This window comes from Limanda limanda, chromosome 8, assembly GCF_963576545.1.
Source record: "Limanda limanda chromosome 8, fLimLim1.1, whole genome shotgun sequence".
NCBI classification, from domain to species: domain Eukaryota; kingdom Metazoa; phylum Chordata; class Actinopteri; order Pleuronectiformes; family Pleuronectidae; genus Limanda; species Limanda limanda.
The window spans coordinates 11,326,469-11,342,530 of record NC_083643.1 but is presented as its reverse complement, the minus strand read 5'-3'; the positions used below and the strand labels follow the sequence as shown (position 1 = coordinate 11,342,530).

The window sequence follows — 16,062 nt, the reverse complement described above, 5'->3', positions numbered from 1 at the left end:
AGGCGTTTTTGTGTTAAATCGCTTACAACGCCAAATTATAACTGTCTCTTTTTCATGATACTCCTAAGAGTACTTTAAATTATGTAATTGTTAATGGGTGACATAAAATTTACTACAAACCACGCCCTCGCTTGGTCTCTGGATGAGGTTTATTTTTGTTGAAGCCAGGTTTAACAATGTCACATATAATTTCTGCCTCTCGTCTGAATATTGGAAATCGCGGGAGCCTTCTCCTTTTCCCCAAATCACCTGACCTCCATCATCTGTTCACTCTCCTCCACAAACCTGCTGTGATATCCTGCATATGTCTTTATCAATCAGATGTTCTGTTATGTATTATTTGGGCTGTACAATTGCAATGGATTATTTATTAACATATATATTGCTGTACATTCTGATGGAAATTTACATTAAAATATTTGTAAAATGTCTTGAATGTGTGATTGTCACGTATCTGGGGAGAGATTAAGAGTTTTCACCTCTGACAAATATCAAATAGTGGAACTCTGTTGTGCAGCCAAACCCACGAACATTTAAATCTGAGTGTTCTGATGATTTCTTGTAATCTAGTAATGTTGTAATTGTCTCTAATCCTGAGGCTCTCTGAGATTGGCTTGGTGTATGTCAACAGGCTTTGAATACACAGAAGTGTTGTATACATAATTGTTTACAGTTTGTCATGTCAGACCCTCCATCCATAAAATATTGATTAGCTACACATTGCATCCTCAGTAATAACACAAGGCAAATTTATTAATTGTAATTTTCTACAGGGCCGCGCCTGTACAGATTGAACAGAGCCTCTGCCCCTCACTGGGTCATGCAAGCAGGCTTTTGCTGATTTCATTTAGTTGAATATAAATTCCACTTAAGTCAGTTGTCCTGTTTGTAGTCGTAAAGATGTACTCATCTTTAACCAGCTGTCTTTGTGACATAAGTGGCTTCCATCTCTGACTCTGACCCACTAATCAAGACAAACTCGGCATTGTTATACATCTTCTATAAATGTATTTATTATTTGCGTAGTATGAAATAGTGGATGCATCTTGTTTCACCTCTAATTTATTCAGGGTTTTCACTGAATTGGTCACATTTACCAAAGTGAAGAGGTTGCATCTATTATAATCTATTGTACAATATCCATCGGCTCAACTTTACAGACGTACTCAACATATGTCAGTTCCAAACAGGAAAAGAGGGATCATGCAGCACTTCAGGGAACAGAACACAGCAGTAAAAAGAGCTGTTTGTCTGGATACAGCATGCACCATGTGACAAAACCAAGAGCTGACTCATGGAGATGTCCAGCAGCTATTCACATGGTCTCTGGATGACTATCAGCAGAAAGTCATTCTCTGCAGAGAAATGAAGGGAGAAGAGGATGAAGGATTAAAAACAGCTAAAGTGGGATGATATTAATTGTTTTGTTTCAGTGGTCATCACATAGACATAAAACACAAAAGACATAAAACACTAGTGAGACTCACCCAGCGCCACCATGATCTCATGTTTCTTGGTGCGGACCCGGAGGAAGGTGAGGTCGTTCTGGGGGTCGATGTCTCTCACTGTGCTCCTGGCCATCACGGTGAGCTGACGGAACAGCCCTGCGTACTTGACTGTGGTGGAGTTATCTAAGGTCGTTCTGATGGGAATACCTGAGGAAGATCACACCAGAATGAGGGGAAACCACACAAGACGGCCCTGGCTAATGTTTAGGATTGTTTATTTGTGTGCGTCTTACCGTCTCCATTGACAACCACTGTCCCAATCACACCTTTCTGGGTTTCGATCCTCTTCAGTGTGTCCTCAACGTCAGCCTGCAGAACGGAGACAACAAAACACGACGTTCACATTCGAAATGACACCGTTTACGAATGAAATAGTGATAAACAGAAACTTTAAAGATCGCTGTTTTCCTTCTTGTCTCTAAAAGGATTCTGAAGTTATATAAACATTGAAAAGTGGTTCAGAATCGTTAAAGGTCATGAAAGAAAACACATTTATACAAAACTAATGAACTTGTTCTCACCATGTTGCGTCCACTCCTCTGCCAGTAAGGGCAAGCTCGGATCGTGGCAGCGGCAGCTCGTACAGGCACTTCCGCTTTCAACAGAGACTGCCACTGATATGTAGAGACAGCTTCCTCTGATGTCCCACGGTGTAAAGACAGTTGCCTTTGTTGTTTGTTTGGAGGAAGCTGTCTTTATTGCCAAAATGTCTGATAGCAACTAAAGCAGCTTGTGATTTATTCAATGAGATAAAAAGTTGATGTAAGCTGTTTTATTTAGAAGCTTTATTGTGAAAGGTTGGTGTGTGTTTCCTGTTATAAGCAGTGTGTCTGTTTTGGGACTTTTGATGTGAAGGGGTTCTAACGAAAGTGGTTTTATACTGCAGAGCGAGACCAAAAGAAAAGTTGTGTATCCTTGTATTGGCTTCGATTCTACATAAGATGGTGAATAACTCCATGATGGCAATGATGCACAGAGATGCCACTGCTCATTTGGCAATTTAGTGACAACAACTGTACCACAGTAGATGGAAAACCCTCAAAGGAACAAAGTTTTTAGTAACGGTCGGATCAGCCACACACTGCATTATTTGTATTCTCTCTAGGCTGAATGTATTCAGTGTTTTTGTCATACAAGAGCGACTCAAAATTGTACTTTCCAATTGCATATAAACAATTTACAGTTTTATTTATTATCTGAAGTTGACTTTTGCCCATATGTTATGATGGCATCTCCTAGGACTCAAGAGTTATGAATTTCTATTGTGTAAAAGCATCAGTGCATATCCTAGATACATTACAAAAAAAGCTGTAAACAACCAAAAGCTAATGACCTACTACTGTTTAACACTGTTTTGCTTTTGATGACAGACTTTCTTAATGTGTATATAATCACCTTTTATTTAATTTTTTTGAGCAATTTGTGGAAATGCAGATCATAATAACAAATAAAAGGATGAATGATGATCTGATGAGTAAAGTGACCAGACATTGACTCAGATAAAGACAAGCACAATAGGCTACATAAATATTCATATGGTTATTTGTTCTGCGTCGCTGTTAGGAGTCTGAAGTGTGGCACAGGCACATCTTATAGATTGATCAGTAGACAAAACTAAAATAATTAACATGGCATGGTCCCATAAAATCTTACTAAAGTTTAACTAAATCCCTAAACACCATGCCCCGGAAAACAATAACAAGTAAGTAGACGTTCACAAACTGGTCCAAATCTCCAGGAATAAGTCACAAACAGCAGTTGTTGCTCTCAGACACTGTGGCAACAGAGGCAAATCGCCTCAAATTGCGGCGACTGCCTTTATAGTCCAGGCAAAGTATTGTTTTACGACCGACTAATTGTAAAAAAATTTGTTTCAGCATAAATTATTTCTATGAGGTGTCCAGAACAACATACTAAAAGTCCTAAGAAATCCTAGTTGAGGAAATATGTTTAATTCTCATCAATGTGTGCCAATAAGGCCAGGCAACAATACACCCCAAAAGGGCTATTTTTTCCCTTTACTCCTATCAAAATAAAACTTTACACAATGAAAGTAACCATGAAACGTAACATTTTTTGTATAACAAGTTCCTTTGAAAATGAATTTGAATATGCAAATGAGCTATACACTAATCGAATATGCCCAAAATACACCCAAATAGGCTTAATTGTTTCCTTTACTCCTACCACAATAAAACTTCACATAGTAAAAGTATTCAAGAAAAGTAACTTTTTTTGTATTACAAGTTTCTTTTGAAATGAATTTGACAAGCACATGCGCTCCACACGTATTGAATAGCCCCTTTGGGGTGTATTGTTGCCGGGCCTTATTAGCACACATTGATGAGAATTAAACATATTTCCTCAACTAGGATTTGTTAGGACTTTTACTATGTTGTTCTGGGCACCTCATAGAAATAATCTATGCTGAAAAAAATTATTTTACAATTACTTATTTTTTTGGCTCCAAAATGGGTTACTTTGCCTGGACTAGAATCAGTGGCCGTTTCTTTTGCCACCGGAAGTGCCTACACGGGCTGCTCTGCGCGTCCCACTGTTGTTAGTGGAAACGGAAGCGACGTCAGACGCAGAGCGGAAGTGCAGTGCGGCGCCGTCATTGTGTGCGGCTGGTAGTTTGTGTGCAGTTTATCGTCCCTGCGACAGAAAATGCCGGAGTTAGCGGTGGAAAACGTGGTGGTTCACCCGCTGGTGCTGCTCAGCGTGGTCGACCACTTCAACAGGTCAGTGCCTTCAGGGTCCGGGAGGAGCCTCGTCCCCGGAGCCGGGGGTTAACTGGTCCAGGAGAGGACCGCCGCTGCTAAGCTAAGCTAGCGGTAGCCCTGCTGAGTCAGAGTCGCGATGAGAGTGAACGCAGCCGTTAGCATGCTAGTTAGCTCGCTGAAACCACGTTAAACTCGTCACGTAGCCAGTGTGAGCGAACATTATGTCAATAACGAACTGTTGAATGTGTCATTAATTTGTATTTCAGGATAATTTGCTCTTGAGATATCGTGTTGTCATTCATTTCAGTAGCCATGGATGCTGTAGCCGTTAGCTTAGCTCACAGCAGCAACCAAGCTAACTACTCACTCTTGTGTTCTTAAGTTCCCATTAACTAGTATGTTAATTCTTCTTCAAACTGTCACTGTTCTATTCCAGGATAGGGAAGGTTGGCAACCAGAAACGAGTGGTTGGCGTCCTCCTGGGATCCTGGCACAAAAAAGTTCTTGACGTCTCAAATAGTTTTGCAGGTAAGTGTCTTGGTGACATGAGTAAAACAGGTTCATTTAAGAACAAGAGGCTGATACATTCAGGCTTGTTAGTCACTGGTATGGTATAAGATCTCAAAAAAAAAAACGTGATTATGTTATAGAGACAAAAAAAATCTCCACAGTCACTGGAAACATCACACTGCGGTTTTTCACAAGCACCGTATTTGACTCATAATGTGTAATATAACATGTAAAATAGATTCCTTTTTAAGCTACTGCACAGTACGACGCAGAACTATTCTGAAAGTCATTAATTATCCTTATATGTCTCAGATTTGATCAGTTCTGTTATCGTTCTTTCCAGTGCCATTCGATGAGGATGACAGGGACGACTCTGTGTGGTTCCTGGACCATGACTACCTGGAGAACATGTATGGCATGTTCAAGAAAGTTAATGGTAAGTCTCTGGATACATTTACATCATATATTTGAGTGTTTATATTGCTGCGTGCCAGATTTAGTTAACTGTGAATAACTGTCTATTCTGTATTTCAGCCAGAGAAAGAATAGTTGGATGGTACCACACAGGACCCAAATTACATAAGAATGACATTGCCATCAATGAACTCATCAAGCAGTACTGTACCAATTCGGTATGTATCCTCTTCCTTTTTTCTGGTCAACCCTGGTTCCACTCATTAGTTGTGATGTTTAATAACTCATATTTTTCTCTTTAATTCACCCTCCAGGTGTTAGTCATCATAGATGTGAAGCCCAAAGATCTTGGTCTACCCACAGAAGCTTACATCTCCGTGGAGGAAATACACGACGTAAGTGGATCATTAGTTAGTTAAATCTAAACTTAAGTTTGGATTGTTGGGATTTTTGTTGATAGGGGTGTTTCACTATTTCTAGGATGGCACACCAACATCCAAGACATTTGAACATGTCACCAGTGAGATTGGAGCTGAGGAAGCGGAGGAAGTAGGAGTGGAGCACCTTCTCAGGTACTGAACAACATTATAACCAAACATTCAGTCATCTCAGTTAGTAATGTTAGTACAATACAGATTTGATATATGATGCAATTATAGCAAAGCTAGAAGCATCCAAATGAATCGACCAATTTCAACTCCTTGTTACTTGAGTGAACCCAAAATGTATACATGTACATACTTAATCTCATTTTCCTCTCATCTGCTACATCATTGTTACAGAGATATCAAAGATACCACAGTGGGCACTTTGTCTCAACGCATTACAAACCAGGTTCACGGCCTAAAGGGACTCAACTCAAAGCTCATGGACATCCGCTCCTACCTGGAGAAAGTGACTGCAGGGAAACTTCCCATCAACCATCAGATCATCTACCACCTGCAGGATGTCTTCAACCTGCTGCCAGATGTGAATTTACTGGTAAGTCATTTGTGTTTGCAGTGAATCAAGTGAGTTTAAACTGTAATGATTTAGTATCTCAAGCCACAAACATTTAGTTTATGGGTTCATTTAATTAAAGCTGCATTTTTGTTGTCCCTACTTAAAATTGGCTAAAGTCAAGCTAAAATGGCTTAAAAATTAAAATATTAAGCAATCATTTTGTACTGTTTTGGCACCTATCATATACGGTTTTTAAAGAATGTAGTGAACCAAAGACAAAAACAAATATACAGTCAAACTAAAAACCGAAGCTGCAAATGTGAACTCTGTCTTTTAACCTGCATCTGTAACTAAGGAACTTCTCATTTTATCCACTGGTAGGCAAACATATTCAACTTCAGTGACACCATTTAAAAAATATGTATTTATTGAAATTAATTCATAAATCTGTACACCCACATCGTTTTTTTTTCATGTCAGTAAAATCATTCTACTGTTATTTGTAGTTATATATTCAGTGATAGAAGGGAAAAAAGTAAATACATGTTCAACTATATATATATATTAGGGCTGCTTGATTATGGAAAAAATCATAATCACGATTATTTTGGACAAAATCAAAATCACAATTATTCAAACGATTCATATGTGCCCTTATTCTGAAGTCTGAAGTAAATGACTGTAACCGGAAGTACCAGTCACATCTGGTTCCGGTAAATGTAAACGTCCGCATCTGCCCCACCACTACAAGCACACAGACAGACAGAGAGAGAAAGAGAGGGGTGGGGGGTGGCTATGAGGACCATCATCATATACCCCCGAACCTCTACATTGAACGGGTTACATACAACAACAAGCGAATCACGGGTCCGGTGTGAACAGCCGGGCAGCTGCGGGCTTGAGAATGGACGCTGCACGGCCGCTCACTGTGGTGCTGCTGCTCGTTGGATTCATCGAATCCGAAGTGTTGCCATACAAGAGAACTTTCTCTGCCCTTGTCGATCGAACGGGGGCTGCCCTCCCTCTGCCATTTTCCACTCGCGCTGTTTTTTTAATACCGCCGGTCACCACACACACAACTCGCCTCCCTCACTTTACAGCTGCTTTAGAGCGAGTGCCAGTCCAATGCTTTGGGGGAGGGACTGGATTGTGCATGCGCCTCTTTCGAAAAAAATGCCAAATAATCGTTTCAACTCGATTATAGTAGTTTGGAGATGGTTTGACCACATAATCGTAATCACGATTAATCGAGCAGCCCTAATATATATATATATACAAATAGGTACATAAATACACAGGGATGGATAGAAATGTCATATCTTCAGAGCTTAATATCTTCTTACAGACATATCCAATCTGTCAGTCACATTATGTAACACTCAACCTTGGAGACACTTGCTCTTTATCATAAAATAAATAGTAGAACGTATTTCAGTAATTGGTCTTTTGCCTGTGGTGTTAGGTGATTGGTCATATCTTAAAGTTAATGTTAGTTGTATGATTACTTAACTTTCTGTGTTGCTTGACTTAATGTTTCCTCTTCGCAGGAGTTCACAAAAGCCTTCTACCTGAAGACCAACGACCAGATGCTGGTGGTCTACCTGGCCTCACTCATACGCTCGGTGGTGGCCCTGCACAACCTCATCAACAACAAGATTTCGAACCGAGACGCAGAAAAGAAGGAGGGACAGGAAAAGGAGGAAGGCAAGAAAGAGAAGAAAGATGACAAAGAGAAAAAAGATGACAAAGACAAAGACAAGGAAAAGGAAAAGGAAAAGGAGAAGGGAGATGGTGCCAAGAAAGATGAGAAGAAGAAAAAATGAGAGTTCTTCCTTTTAAGTCTTCTCTCAAATCACGTCATCTTCATCTGGATGTTGCTCTACTTTGTGCCCACAGCCACAGCTCTGTATGTGGGTCTCAGGCTAAAAGTAGAGCTCTATATGGGGAATGGTGTCATTTGAGATTTGACCTCACGGTCACAAGTGGCACTCATAAAGACTCTTATTATCGTACAGAGATGATGATGTTTGCTTCTTTGGCGTTCTGAACTATAAGAACACGTTAACTGTTTTTGTAGTTGCCCATCCTCCTGGTGTTGTACGACACCTGGTGTTGCTTTTTTTGTAAGATGGAGAAATGTTTTTTTTTCCTGTATCACTTATTAAATTGGAATCCTATTCGAAGTTTGTTGTTTTTGCATTTTTCAGTTTTGCTCTTCTCTCAAAATTTAAAATCTGTTCATTGTTGTCAAATAGGTATATGTTTTGTTATCACCCTTTCAAATGGAGTAATGGAGAAGCTGTGTTTGTGCGTATGTGTGGGTGTGTGTGTCATGTGCATGTGCCTCAACACTGACCTTGTCAGGACCAGGCAGAACATAACTTCAGAGGTTAGAGACAAGGGTTTGGTTAGGCTGTCCAGAATGAATGTGAAGTCTTACAAAGAATAGCTTTCACAAATCTGTGTGAGAACTCCTCATTGGTCAGTAAACTCAAGTATAGCATGAAAAGAGCATATGTACATAACTTGTTCAGAAGGTCCTTTGGCCAAACCATTAAAATGGATGTTACTTGAGCAAAATGAAACATTTCAAATCAAATCTATACACACACTTGAATAACATGCAGTTGGAACATGGACATATTGAAAATTACACTTGAAATTCAAAGTTTCCTTATTGGCATCGTCATATTCAGTACATCATTCGGATCGAAACTGGCATCGATTGTTAAACACTATACAATATTGTACTCTACTTATTATGCTAATAAAGATCTTCACAATCAGATCTATTTGATGCAATTTCATTTGTATTGCACTGAATCACAACGTACATTAATTCAAGCCACTTTACAAACATTTATATCAAATTAGAGGAACCCAACAGTTCCCACAAGGATCAAGCACATGGCAACAGGGGAGATAAACACACACACAAACACACACACACACACACACACACACACACACACACACACACACACTACAGTGATGTAAAACCGCAGATGCAGTAAAAGCAGGGAGGGGGGGGGGGCGGACAGGGACAGTGTGCTGCTCTTAAAGAGGGAGGAGCCATCTGTGTATATTTACACTACTGCGTCATCTGCTCCACATCCCTGCCACAGCTGAAGGAGAAGAAACGGCAGCAGTGGAAACCAGCGCAACTCAGGTTGTGTCCAGCATATCAGATTAATGTGATGGTCAACTGGGCTGTGACGTAAAGGGCTTAAAACACACACACACACACACACACACACACACACACACACACACACACACACACAGGAGCAGTGAGAGAGGAGAGAGGCTAGTGCAGCACTCACCCATCATCAGACACCGCCCTCTCTCTCTCTCTCTCTCTCTCTACCTCCCCCTCCTCCCTCCCTCCCTCTCTCTCTCTCTCTCTCTACCTCCCCCCCCTCCTCCCTCCCTCCCTCCCTGCCATGCCTCGTCAGACGTCTCACCGACACTGACTGGAACACACCACCACCGACGCCAACATGGCTTCCTACCTGAACGTGAGTCTAGTCCAGTCTATATCTCTTGTCGTGGGGGTGTTGTGGGGGTTCTGGTTCCTCTGGGGAACATGTCGGGGTGTGGTGGTGGCGCTGAGCGTGCTTCTGCCTCGGTCTCAGCAGGACACGAGTCCGTCATGTGTGTGTGTGTCTGTGTGTGTGTGGGGACAGACAAACAGGTGGTGGAGGTGGGATGTCAGTGTTGCTAGGAGATTCACTGTTGATGACACTGTCCATGGCAACCGTTATTAAAGAGAGAGAGAGGGGAGGCCTTCTTCTTCTTCCTCTTCTTCTTCTTATTCCTTATGTGTCGTTCCAGATCGCTGACGATGAGAAGGGTCACGACCTGGACCTGTTCTGCGTCCCCAGACATTACGAGAACGACCTGGACAGAGTGATCATCCCCCACGGACTCATCATGGACAGGTAGACCAATCAGCAGCGGGCAGGCTCAGCTCCGGGAGCCAATCACTGCACGTTTCTCTCCCGAGTCATCTCACCTCCCCAAGTCTGAGCCTGGTGCTGCACATTCATGTTTGTGGCTTATGTCAGAATTAACATTATGATCCGCAGTGAATTTGCCTTACAAATCAGTGTCTGGCTCTAGCACACCCTGTGGTGCATTTGAATAGGGTTTCTGAAGGGAGGGGGGGTGCAGTGTAGTAAAATCCATGGTCAGCAGTAATGTTTTAAAGTAATGGTTAGGGTCATGTCAAGCGTCTCCTCCTCCTCCTCCTCCTCCTCCTCCTCCGCATCATCATTCACCTTCAAACATGCGTCTTCCAGGTACAACAGATTCTGGATGACTGTAGTTTGTCTATCGGACTATTGATGCTGTAAGATCGTTCAAAAGTGAGAGAATGAACTCAGACGTCCGTCATTAGATGAATCTATGTAGAATTAAAACAAGAGATTTAACTGGAAAAGTATTTGCTGTGTGAAAACTAAAGGTACAGGCAATAACATGAGAATTCAGGAGGTCGGATCGGATAGAAACCAGATCATCTGTGAGCTTCGTCATGACAACTGCCCGCGAGGTGGATATCAGTGTATTGGAGAGGCGGTGGACTAGTGGCAGAAACTTGGACTATGGGTTCGACTCCACGGAGAAACAACAAAAAGACAAACCTGGATTGATCTGTCCAAAAATCCAAGAGGATTCTCCCTACCCTGTCTAGTGCCCCTGAGCAAGGCACCTTACTCCCCCAACATCTGCTTCCCGGGCGCCTTACACGGCTGCCCACTGCTCTGTGTGTCCTGCACCAGATGGGTTAAAAGCAGAGGTTAAATTTCCCTCCTTGCATGAGTGTGCTTGTGCATGTCTGTGCATGTGGGACAAATAAATGTATCTTATCTTATTATCATCACCGGCCATTTTATGTTTCAATTTACTCTCACTACAATCAGACAAGCCAAAAGTTATTTGTACACTGGGTGCTGTTTTTGTTCCCCCATGCCATGCGATCCAGGTCTTGAGTTCTAAAGCTGTGGTTTATGAGGCTTCTGTTCTCCTTTGTGTTTCCCCCCCTTCTGCTCCAGGACAGAGCGCCTGGCCCGGGACATAATCCAGGACATGGGGGGACATCACATCGTAGCTCTGTGTGTCCTGAAAGGGGGCTACAAGTTCTTCGCGGACCTCCTGGACTACATTAAAGCGCTGAACCAGAACAGTGATAAATCAGTCCCCCTGACAGTGGATTTCATTAGGGTGAAGAGCTACTGTGTAAGCAGCCATTTTCCTCCTTTTCACTTCCAGGAAGCACTTGTGCTGACGTGACGTGTATCGATATGGACGTGTTGGCAAAGTGCAGAGGAGAATAATCTTTTACAATCTGACACTGCGGCTGTTTACGGTGCAGTTTGGACTCAGGGCGCAGCTGCAGAGACATTTTGAAAATTGTAATGTGGATCTGAGTCAAAGGTCTTTCCCGTCGTTAAAGCAGAACAGGCAGGGAGGGGTTAATCACTAGTGCAACTGTAACCACAGCGAGACGGATAATGTCCTCTCCTCTTTGTGTCCCCAGAATGACAAGTCAACAAACAGTGTGAAAATCATAGGAGGGGATGATCTGTCCAATCTCTCAGGGAAGGTCAGTCTTCAGATGTTTGTCAGGAGGAGATACTGAAACTGCACAGTTGTGTTTGGATGTTTTCTAAATTAACATTTGTTTACTCTTTCTCTGCAGAATGTTTTGATTGTTGAGGTAAGATGTTTCTTTGTTTTCAAATCTCCATCGTGGGCAATAATTTAGACAAAATCTCTGATTGTAATTTTATATTTAAATTTCTATGTAATGCATATCACAAAACTATGGAAGACATTGATAAAAGTTAATTAATGTCACAGATAAGAGAGGAATGTATCATTTCAGTTTATATACACCTGAAGAAAAATTATTTATAGATGCAGAAATCATATATATATATATAATACATACATCTAAAAAGAAGGTTAACAAATTCATTTTGTCTCAGTATCTATTACAATCAGATTTATTATTATATGAGCTAAATGATTTGAACCAGTATTTATTATGGAAATTAAGTATTAGGCATGATGTGTCAACCCATTTGATTTGTTAACACAAGTCTCCAGTGTTGCATGAATGTCATGTTTCTGTTGTGTGTTTATCCATTACACTGTGAGTCGTGACACCTTCCTGTGTGTTGCTTTGTTTAAAGGACATCGTGGAGACCGGGAGGACGATGCAGACGCTACTGTCCCTGCTGAGTGGATGTAAACCAAAGATGGTTAAAGTTGTCAGGTCAGCACCATCGCACACTTTATTCTGAAAAGGAAGTGTAGAGCTCAGTATAACTGGTTCAGAGAGAGAGAGTGCTCTTAGCTAATGGACTCTCTCTCTCTCTCCTGTAGGACTGTATTAGAGATGTAATGCAACAGGGCGAGTGAGCAGCTTAAGAGTTAATCTGCCTACTATTAACAGCACTGTGGATGGAGCAGGCCGTTCTCTCATGTGTTATCGAGGGCTGCTGGTTGAAAAAGGAAATGTGTTGATGCAATGTGGGTTTCCTCTGATGCTTGCATTAAGAGACAGCGGTTGGATTTGTGTTTGGTCGGCTGGGGGGGAATCAATTTGAACCGCTTTGACGGGTTGATCTTGCTCCATTATAAACAGCGATTCCTAAATGAGCTGCAGTATCTATTTCAATATATACAATACTCTGGATCTAATGGTGCATTCCTGTGGTGTCAGAATAATCAGAAAAAAGATTTCCTGCCAGCTCGACCAGTCGGAACAACTGAACATTTTAAACCAAGTCTAAATATAAACTTTTAATGTGAACTTGCCAAATGCTACTTTTGTCTCTTGCAAAATGCATGAACAAACGTTTCAGCGAATACAGATGTTTTTTATGATTAAGGTGCATATGTTTTAAATTATTTATCTGCCTGTCACTGATCCTTTGTCTTTGCGCTTTTCATCATGCAAATATTAGAAAGAGGTGTCAACATATTCGTTTAAACGCTCTACACATGACAACACAGGACATTTGGTTTACAGCGTCCATGTTATCCTGCATTTTGATTTCGGCACATGAACACACCAAAGTCAGAACAACGACTTCCCAACTGGACTTCATGATAAACATGTGAATGCACAGTAACAGTAGTTGTTAATTTATTTTTTAAAGGCATTAGTCTAATATTTCCAATATTTTTCCTCCCTTGTCATTCCAGCCTTTTGGTGAAGAGGACTCCGAGGAGTTCAGGGTACAGACCAGACTGTGAGTACCTGCACACCGAGACATGTTATCTGTGAAGTGCAGTACTTCTGGTGGAGCTCATTTTATGCCCATCACTCGTGTATCTGTGTGTGTCTGTGTGTGTGTGGTTCCTTTTGGAGGGTTATTTAATAAAGCTGTGTATTCCATGCAGGATTAACATTCATTTCCGGAAAATCTACTTCAAATGTTCCAAGCTGGGCACTTACAGCACTAATGCAGGCCTGATAACCCCTTGCTCACACTGTCTCTGTTATGTAATGCCTTTAGGTCTGAGATGGATAATCTCTTTAAGATTGTCCCTCAAGGACAGCTGTTACTGGAAGCGTTTCACTAGACAGCACTGACAGCTTAAGTAACACAGACACTAAAAGAGCAGCGTCTGTTAGTTTAGTACAAACCTTTTCTTCTGTAAATGTCTCAGGATCCTCTCTCAGATCAGCCAATGTGTTTTGTTTTCACTGCATTTAAAGTGGATGTTGTGTCTTTTCTTGACTCACATTAGTGGCATGTGTGTTTCAGACATCGGCTTTGAGGTGCCAGATGCCTTCCTGGTGGGGTACGCTTTGGACTACAACGAGTACTTCAGAGATCTCAGTGTGAGTTTGCTGCGTTTGATTCCTCACGATGAAACATTAAAACATCTTATGAAACGGATGATAAAAATAGATTTCTTCCCAGTTGGGAATCATTTTTAAGAACAAGCATAATGAAGTTCTTCTTAAAGGTTCAGTGTGTACCATCTAGTGACATCTAGTGGTGAAGTTACATGTTGCAGCTGAAAACACCTCACCTCACCCTCTCCTTTCAAACATGACAGAGATCATGTGGTAGCCTTCAGTTGTTTCAAAGGTGTTTAATTTGTCCAGTTTGGGCTACTGTAAAAAAACATGGCAGCCTCAGTGGAGAGGACCTGCTCCCCATGTAAATATAAAGTATTTAAACATAAAGGCCAATTCTCGGGTAAAGAAAACAACAATGAGTGCAATTAAGATGAAACAAAATAGTGAAAACATGTAGGATTATTTTTTATTATATTTCTGCCAAAAGATCCTTTTCACCTAAATCTTACACACTGAACCTTCAACAATATCATCATCAAGACCAAATACATATGCAAATGTTGTTTCAATCCCTCCAATTATAAACTATACATATTATTTTGGACTTAACAAAGATTTTAAAAAGGTAAACATTTTCCATGCCAGGAAACTAAATATTATTTATTCTGGATCTTTGCACAATTCATTATTCAAATAATTCTATATTGGCTCAATTATCTCTGCTTGTATATTTATTAACTCCACCAAGGAGGTCCAGTTTTTGTTGTATAATGTTTAAAGTGTAAATTTGATCTACCTGTATGATAATTTAAAGGCGTTTCAATGTCTTCTCCGCACTTTCAGGAATTCAGAATATAATTTTGAAGCTGTCATATTATAACAAGAACAATAACCAGATTTATAATAGCGATAGTTGATTCAGCTGTTTGAGTTTCAGGGTCCTGTCATATCTTACAGGGACATGTACACAGAACATTGGTATTAATAACATCTTTGCTTTTGTACTATTACAAGTCAAAATGCCTGCTGTGGATTGTGCCTGTTCTGGTGAAGAAAGGCTTATTTCTTCTTAATTTATTAAAACGTAATTAAATATTGGAATAATAGAAACATACAGCCACAAATCCAGAAACTAAACCAAGGACATGACCGTAGTTGTGTGTTATTATTTCCAGGGAAGTAGCAATGCATTGAACATGAACCTAATGGCCTTTTTCTTTCCTTCCCTTCAGCACATCTGCATACTGAACGACCAAGCCAAGGAGAAGTACAAAGTGTGAGGAGCTGGAGGGCTGCAGAGGACCCGACTGAACCGATCCGACCACTGTGACCACTCCTTAGCTTTGCTGTGTTCTGAATCTTATTTATTTTTCTACACGAGAAGCCACAACGTGTGAGCTGTGGGTTGTAAATAACTTTGAGAAGAACATTTTGTTTTTGCCCCCTATTGAATGCGTGGGATAATTTTATGTATATTCAAAATATTTTGGTTGTTAGATTTTAATTTATTTATTCACTTCTATGTATAGACTCTGCCTGTAAATTACAGTTTTATCTCGGCGATAGAGAGAAAGAATGTCGTTATTTTTGCTCTGGCACATTTATTTAAATCACAGGTCTCAGGCTATTGTTTTATTTTCAGTGAACAACCTTCGTGGTATATTGTGTTTTTCTCGTTATGCCATAAAATGACTTGGAATGTACTGTAAGTTTAATTTAATGTTCTGTTTTCATGGGTGACCTGTTTACAGCAATACACAAATCCCATTCAAACCTGAACTCCTGAGTTTTGATTCTTGTTGCACTTTGACACTTTTCCCAGAAGAGGGAGACACTTCACATGTTTACAAACAACATGGCTGCTCTTCACTTGTATTCAAAACAAAAACAGTGTCGTGGTTATATTCATGAATTACTTGTTATTGTTTTCCGGCGCGATTCCACTTATGATACATTCCTTATTTTCCCATTGTAAATATGTCAGTAGCATCATTGCCCTGACAGCTATCTGGCTAATTGTGGCTGATGCTCGTCGCACTGATGTGACGACACACTTCCGGTTTGGGACGTCATGTGTTGTTAGCCTAGCCGTTGAATAAATGACTAAACTTAATCATTAAAGGAATAATGTACGTGATCACGA

General features: G+C 40.7%; 3 protein-coding genes across 3 annotated transcripts; 2 read left to right on the top strand and 1 right to left on the bottom strand.

Moving 5' to 3' along the window:
* Nucleotides 1-1,031: 1,031 nt before the first annotated feature.
* LOC133009654 (dynein light chain roadblock-type 2-like) lies at nucleotides 1,032-2,046 on the bottom strand. Its single transcript, XM_061077188.1, has 4 exons — nucleotides 2,030-2,046; nucleotides 1,742-1,817; nucleotides 1,488-1,655; nucleotides 1,032-1,355 (listed from the first exon to the last, which is right to left on the bottom strand). Exons 1-4 carry the CDS (start codon nucleotides 2,030-2,032, stop codon nucleotides 1,312-1,314), a joined length of 291 nt encoding a protein of 96 aa, XP_060933171.1. The 5' UTR covers nucleotides 2,033-2,046; the 3' UTR covers nucleotides 1,032-1,311.
* Nucleotides 2,047-4,121: 2,075 nt separating this feature from the next.
* Nucleotides 4,122-8,280, top strand: psmd7 (proteasome 26S subunit, non-ATPase 7). Its single transcript, XM_061077187.1, has 8 exons — nucleotides 4,122-4,249; nucleotides 4,668-4,759; nucleotides 5,085-5,177; nucleotides 5,276-5,373; nucleotides 5,470-5,550; nucleotides 5,636-5,727; nucleotides 5,938-6,136; nucleotides 7,645-8,280. Exons 1-8 carry the CDS (start codon nucleotides 4,176-4,178, stop codon nucleotides 7,918-7,920), a joined length of 1,005 nt encoding a protein of 334 aa, XP_060933170.1. The 5' UTR covers nucleotides 4,122-4,175; the 3' UTR covers nucleotides 7,921-8,280.
* Nucleotides 8,281-9,546: 1,266 nt separating this feature from the next.
* hprt1l (hypoxanthine phosphoribosyltransferase 1, like) lies at nucleotides 9,547-15,199 on the top strand. Its single transcript, XM_061077186.1, has 9 exons — nucleotides 9,547-9,615; nucleotides 9,932-10,038; nucleotides 11,152-11,335; nucleotides 11,637-11,702; nucleotides 11,799-11,816; nucleotides 12,295-12,377; nucleotides 13,313-13,359; nucleotides 13,879-13,955; nucleotides 15,152-15,199. The coding sequence occupies exons 1-9, from the start codon at nucleotides 9,598-9,600 to the stop codon at nucleotides 15,197-15,199; spliced, it is 648 nt and encodes a 215-aa protein (XP_060933169.1). The 5' UTR covers nucleotides 9,547-9,597.
* The last annotated feature ends 863 nt before the right edge of the window (nucleotides 15,200-16,062 follow it).

Coding starts and splice junctions, on each gene's coding strand:
- LOC133009654 (XM_061077188.1), bottom strand. Junction 1,656..1,741: donor AGTGGTTGTCAATGGAGACG/GTAAGACGCACA, acceptor GATCTTCCTCAG/GTATTCCCATCAGAACGACC. Junction 1,356..1,487: donor TGAGATCATGGTGGCGCTGG/GTGAGTCTCACT, acceptor ATTTCTCTGCAG/AGAATGACTTTCTGCTGATA.
- psmd7 (XM_061077187.1), top strand. CDS start 4,176: ATGCCGGAGTTAGCGGTGGAAAACGTGGTGGTTCACCCGCTGGTGCTG. Junction 5,178..5,275: donor CATGTTCAAGAAAGTTAATG/GTAAGTCTCTGG, acceptor TCTGTATTTCAG/CCAGAGAAAGAATAGTTGGA. Junction 5,551..5,635: donor CCGTGGAGGAAATACACGAC/GTAAGTGGATCA, acceptor CACTATTTCTAG/GATGGCACACCAACATCCAA.
- hprt1l (XM_061077186.1), top strand. Junction 11,336..11,636: donor TTAGGGTGAAGAGCTACTGT/GTAAGCAGCCAT, acceptor TTGTGTCCCCAG/AATGACAAGTCAACAAACAG. Junction 12,378..13,312: donor AAGATGGTTAAAGTTGTCAG/GTCAGCACCATC, acceptor TTGTCATTCCAG/CCTTTTGGTGAAGAGGACTC.